At 26.8% G+C, this 5,716-nt stretch overlaps 1 protein-coding gene across 2 annotated transcripts; it reads left to right on the forward strand.

Annotated features, from left to right (window-relative positions):
* Positions 1 to 3,246: 3,246 nt before the first annotated feature.
* On the forward strand, positions 3,247 to 4,859 carry LOC121230339 (homeobox-leucine zipper protein ATHB-6). 2 transcript variants are annotated; one of them, XM_041114929.1, is made up of 3 exons: positions 3,247 to 3,479; positions 3,548 to 3,933; positions 4,375 to 4,859. In XM_041114929.1, the coding sequence occupies exons 1-3, from the start codon at positions 3,419 to 3,421 to the stop codon at positions 4,705 to 4,707; spliced, it is 780 nt and encodes a 259-aa protein (XP_040970863.1). In that variant the 5' UTR covers positions 3,247 to 3,418; the 3' UTR covers positions 4,708 to 4,859. The 2 variants fall into 2 exon arrangements, with proteins under 2 accessions (XP_040970863.1, XP_040970864.1); XM_041114930.1 differs by having other exon boundaries at positions 3,300 to 3,479; positions 3,560 to 3,933.
* Positions 4,860 to 5,716: the final 857 nt, after the last annotated feature.

The raw sequence follows: 5,716 nt of genomic DNA on the forward strand, positions 1-5,716 counted from the left end.
ATTATTTTTTCAGGAACTACTGTAGAAAAAGTACGCCCACGTGGGAGCATTTTTCAATAATTTTGCTGACAGTGCATCATGCTTGAAGCATTTTTTACACTATTTGTTCAGAACCGTCTTCTCAAAATTATTTTTTTAGGAAATACTGTAGAAAAAGAGCATCCATGTAGGAGCTTTTTCAGTAGTTTTGCTGACAGTGCATCCTGCTTGAAGTGTTTTTGACACTATTTATTCAGAACCGTCTTCTCAAAATTATTTCTTCAAGAACTACTGTAGAAAAAACCAAAATCCTTCTTGTCAATATAATTTTCCCTAAATTCTAAACCTAAACACAATACTATTTTTAAAAAAACTAAACCCAAATTTAATTAATTTTCTTAAAAACACTAAACCTAAATTTAATTTATTTATTTAAAACCCTTAAACCCTAATTTAATTATTTTTTAAAAAAAGAACACTAAATCTTGATTTATTTTTAAAAATTCCTAAAATCTAGAACCCTAAATTATTTTAACAAAATCTTAAACCCTACAAACCTAACTCTAAATTATTTTAACAAAACCATAACCCTAAAAATCCTAAACCAAAAAAATCCTAGGGACTAAACATGTAAAAAGTCCTAACCAAGAAAAAACATGGAGCAAATCACGCCCTTGGGAAAGCATTTTTGCCACGTCAGCAAAGTGCATCCACGTCAGCGCATTTGGTGCTGACATGGCAAAAACGCTCCCCCAAGGGCGCGATTTGCTAGAAATTTCACCCTAAAACTCTCCTACATGGACGCATTTTGCCAAAATCGACTATTTCCTGTAAATAATGCAAAAATTGGCCTATTTCCGTAAATATACTTGAAAATGGGCCTTTATAGGTAAATTAGTCGAAGGTTAGTAAAACTCTTGTAAAAAAAAACTCTCCAAGATAAATAAAAAAGTTCTTTCTTTTCACCACAAACAAATCATATGAGTGGTTAAAATTACCAATAGTAATTAATTTATTGCTAATTCTTATATTAAAATATATGAAAAAATAATGCTACCAAACATAAATAAATAAATAAATTTAAATCATGAAATATCATTTTATTATATTTAATATATATTTAATATTATTAAAATGACATTGTTATATTTTTATAATTCTAATGATACTCATATTACATATTTTACATACAAATACATATTTATTTTACTACCATTATTTTTATTTTATAATTATTTTTTATCACATGAATTTCAATTATTTAAAATTTCTTTGTTTATCCTAACAAAATAATTACACGTATGACTAATTTACTTTTTAACCTAAAATATAAGTATAAACCAGTCAATTTATTAAAAAATTAATTTAACAATTTAAATTGCTTTTTTTATTCCACAATTGGATTAATAAAATGTCCCATTTATTTAGGTTTTATATTATGAAATACCGATCAAGAATAGACGATGATTTTTAAATATGCTCATCGAATTAAAAAAGCCTCCACCAATAATGTATCAAATAATTATCCTTAAATAGACTAATGACATGAATGACCCCTATATTTTAGTTATTTTAAACGTGATACCTTTACTTTCAAGATGTCCAATTTAGTACATGAAATTTTATTTCGTTTTATAATATGGTACCTGACTCTAACAACTTTAAATTTTTTAATGACATAGTTGTTTGACCAATGAAATTGTGATGCATGACACTTTTACCAATATTTAAGGAAAATAAATTTAAGGTAGCACGTGTCACCTTTTCGTTGGTCAATTTTACACATTATAATAAAATTAATGTCGTTAGGGTCAAGTAAAATATTAATTTATAGAATGAAACTTCAGGTATTAAATTGGAGTTTCTTTATTAACTATAGGTGTCATTATTCGTTTTACGGTCTGAGACAATCCTATTTGAGCCAATTAGGACTAAACTTAAAGTGTAAGGATCGTTAATTTTGTTGCTAAAATCACCACTGCTCTATAGTTGTCATGCTCTGACCCACCACCTGCCTTACTTCACTATGAATTTGAAGTCTTGAAAACTACTATAACCTCTATGGATATTGGATACAATCATCTCTGTCTTGCCTTGTTTCAATTTGATTTTTGTTAGTTATTTTTAATATTTTCAGTATTTTTAAAGGTAACTAATATATATATAAATATTAATCCTTCGAAAAAAATTCTAATATCCTCAATCTCAACTTTAGTTTTGAAAAATACGATTAAGGGAAAAAAGTATAAGAACATAGAGTTTTTCTAAGCTTATGTTAGGATTTTGGTGTCCCAATTTTTTTTTATGTTGATACCTAAACTATCCATACGTTATATATTTTAGTCCAAAAGTTAATGGTCTATTTTTTAGTCCAACCAATGAGATTGCACTATGTGTCTATCTTTTTTTCATGTCGTTGTCGATGTGGCTATTAACCCATCATTGTTGACCAATGTTGATAAGTATTGACCAATCAATTGCTTTGTTTTTTTTTAAGTTTTTAGAAAGTATTATATTTAATTTTTTTTAAACATAAATATTTCAAATTTTTGGAATTTCTTCTAAAATTTATATAATATTTTTTGAAATTTTAAGAGTTTTAACTAATTTATTAAAAAACAATATATATTTTAAAACTTTAATTTATTATAATTTATACATATATTTTAAATTTTTAAATTTTTTTCAGATTTATATATTTTAAATCTTTAAAAAATTTCCTTTTTGGGAATTTTTATATAAGGTTTTCATAAATTACTATTTTATATAATTTATATATTATAAAAAAAGCTTTTAAATTTTAAATTTATATATATTTGATTTTTAATTATATAAGTGTAAAGAAATGTCACATGGTGTGATTTTATTCGCCACACGTCTCACCTTTTTTTCTAGTACCATTAACTTTTAGACTAAAATTTATAATGGAGAGATAATTTAAATACTAAAATATAATAAAAATTTTAGGCACCTAACTAGAAAAACAGATATAATACAAAGACCAAATTGTATCATAATATTTTTTTCTCTAGAATATTTTATATTTTTACTTTTTTAATAATTATATATAAAATTAAAATAATAATTTTATACAATGATACGAGAAAATTAATAACCATAATTATTTCATATCCGTTGCAAAAAAAATCACTTATCTTATTTTATATATTTATTTTAAAAATTTTATTTCATTTCACTCGAATTCAAAATTTATGAAAAGATTACATCACTAATTTATTTTTTTATGAGATCTGCAATCACCAATCTTTTGTCAGTCAGCTGAGTGTCACAATATATAGCATTCTTTGCAATTAAGCCCTCCCCAAAAAACCAAACAGATCAAAACAGCCCCCCCCCCCTTCCATCACAAACAACAACAAAAATTAAAGTATCTTAAAAAAAATATCATCTCAGAATCTTTGGTTTTGGTTTGCAAATCATGAAGAGGCTGAGTCCTTCACCTTCCTTGGATGCTTTCATGTCCATCTCTCAGCCTAAAGGTACACACGTGAAAATTCCCATCTTTATTTCATGTTTCTTTAACCCAAAATTGATGTGTTTAATTCAGTTGATTATGCAGAGGAGAAGAGTTCAAAGAAGCACCAAATTTACAGCAAGGAATTCCAGGCTATGTTAGATGGTTTAGATGAAGAAGACAGCTTAGAAGAAGGTGGTCAAGCAACAGAGAAGAAAAGGCGTTTATCTATGCATCAAGTTAAGGCTTTAGAGAAGAATTTCGATGTGGGAAACAAGTTAGAACCAGAGAGAAAAGTGAAGTTAGCTGAAGAATTGGGGTTACAGCCAAGGCAAGTGGCTATTTGGTTCCAAAACCGACGTGCTCGTTGGAAGACCAAGGTGTTGGAGAAAGATTATGCAATGCTTAAAGCTAATTATGATGCTCTTAAGCTTGATTATGACAATCTTGAAAAAGAAAAACTTGGTCTAATTGCAAAGGTTAGTGTTTATATCTCAAACCCTATTTTTTAGTTTTTTTAAGTTAAAAGTAATATATATGCTTGTACTAAAAGTCGGATTGCATTTTATCCTATCTACTTAAAATTAAGGTAAATTAGTTCTTGTATATTAAATTAAAGAGTAAATTAACCCTTTCCATAAAAAATTTCATTCATTTGTATTGTTAAATATGGTTAACGAAATATTTGTATCTGATATTAATGTATAGGGTAATAGGGATCAGTTTTTAACAGCAAAATTGTATGAAAATTTTAATAGAATAATTGATTTGCTCTTTGATTTAACGGACATGTATTAATTTACCTATTTTTTGAGTTGAGAAAGCAAATTATAATTTAATTCTTAGTACAGGGGCTTCCATGATACTCTTACTTTTTTGAATTAATTAAATCTAAGGGTTGATATATGATTGTTTTGCAGCTGAGGGACTTGAAATCAAAGTTGAAAGAAGAGTGTCCAAGCTTTTCAGTGAGGAACAAAGAGCAAGGTTTCTGTGAGAATGATGATGATGATTGTAATGGGATTGTTAAAGAAGAAAGCAATGTGATGAACGGTTCGTCTTCATCGTCGGATTCATCAAATAATCATAAGTGGTTTAAACCATTTGAGTCGAGAATGGTTATGGGGTATACGTATGATGAGCCAGAGTTGGTGGAAGTGGAAGAACGATGCATGTTTAGTGCAGAGGAATCTTGTGGTTTCTTCTCAGTTGATCAAGCTCCATCTCTTCAATGGTACTTCACGGGGCTGTAAAAAAAACATTGCATGAAGGGATAAAATAGCCTTAAAAGTTTTGTAATTTAGGAATATTTAAGGTCTATTCTTCTACTGTTGTTGTTGTTTTTTTAATTATCATAATTAAAACTGATTATTGGGAGGAATGTTACATATAAGGTTTCGAGTTTGATTCTTGTGAGAGAGTTTTTTCTCCTATTTAGGGCCTCATCTGACTCAACTTTTTAAATTTAATCGAAATTTAATGTGATTATGAGATACCAAATAGATTTAGATTTAAAAAAATATAAGTTAAAATATATGTTCAAAGTTCATATACTTTTCATACCTTTAGAATTTAATCACTTAACTTTTATTTTGCAAAATTTAGTGTTTTTACTTTTCGAATTAAATAAATCAGATTTAATTATCAATACCGTTAATATTCTTCTATTAAATTTGCTTGATAGCTATATAACCAAAAAAAAAAGTTGTAATAAACATCAATTTAAAAGAAAAACTTTAATGTTGTTAACAATTAAACTTGCCATTTTATATCTAAAAAAAGATAGGGATTAAATTCTTAAAAATAAAAGTAAAGAGATTCAAATTCTAAATATACGAAAAGTATAATGGCTTGCTTCTACTATATTAAAATTTGATATTTAATCATCTACTTTGATTCAGTACAATTAAATCTCTCTACTTTTACATATATTGTTAATATATTCAAATTTATAACACATTTATGCTACGATAAGAGTATTATATTTTTTTTCATATGTTTTATTAAATGGGTTAATAATACATTAATTCAATTCATAATATTTAGCCACGTATATGACTTATTTTTATTATATAAACTCTTATTAATATAATACTTGAAACTATCCATAGTCCCTCCTGAACCTTTAAATACACTCGAACTTTTTATATATTATAATATTATAAATAAATAAAAAAAAGAGTGTTGGCGGTTTCAAAGTACCTAAAAAAACCAAAGGGCCATGTTCGATAATTCAGAAGGCAGCCGCACAAAACTGGGTGT

Source organism: Gossypium hirsutum, chromosome A06 (genome assembly GCF_007990345.1).
Source record: "Gossypium hirsutum isolate 1008001.06 chromosome A06, Gossypium_hirsutum_v2.1, whole genome shotgun sequence".
Classification (NCBI taxonomy): Eukaryota; Viridiplantae; Streptophyta; class Magnoliopsida; order Malvales; family Malvaceae; genus Gossypium; species Gossypium hirsutum.

Coding starts and splice junctions, on each gene's coding strand:
- LOC121230339 (XM_041114929.1), top strand. CDS start 3,419: ATGAAGAGGCTGAGTCCTTCACCTTCCTTGGATGCTTTCATGTCCATC. Junction 3,480..3,547: donor GTCCATCTCTCAGCCTAAAG/GTACACACGTGA, acceptor TGTTTAATTCAG/TTGATTATGCAGAGGAGAAG. Junction 3,934..4,374: donor AACTTGGTCTAATTGCAAAG/GTTAGTGTTTAT, acceptor ATTGTTTTGCAG/CTGAGGGACTTGAAATCAAA.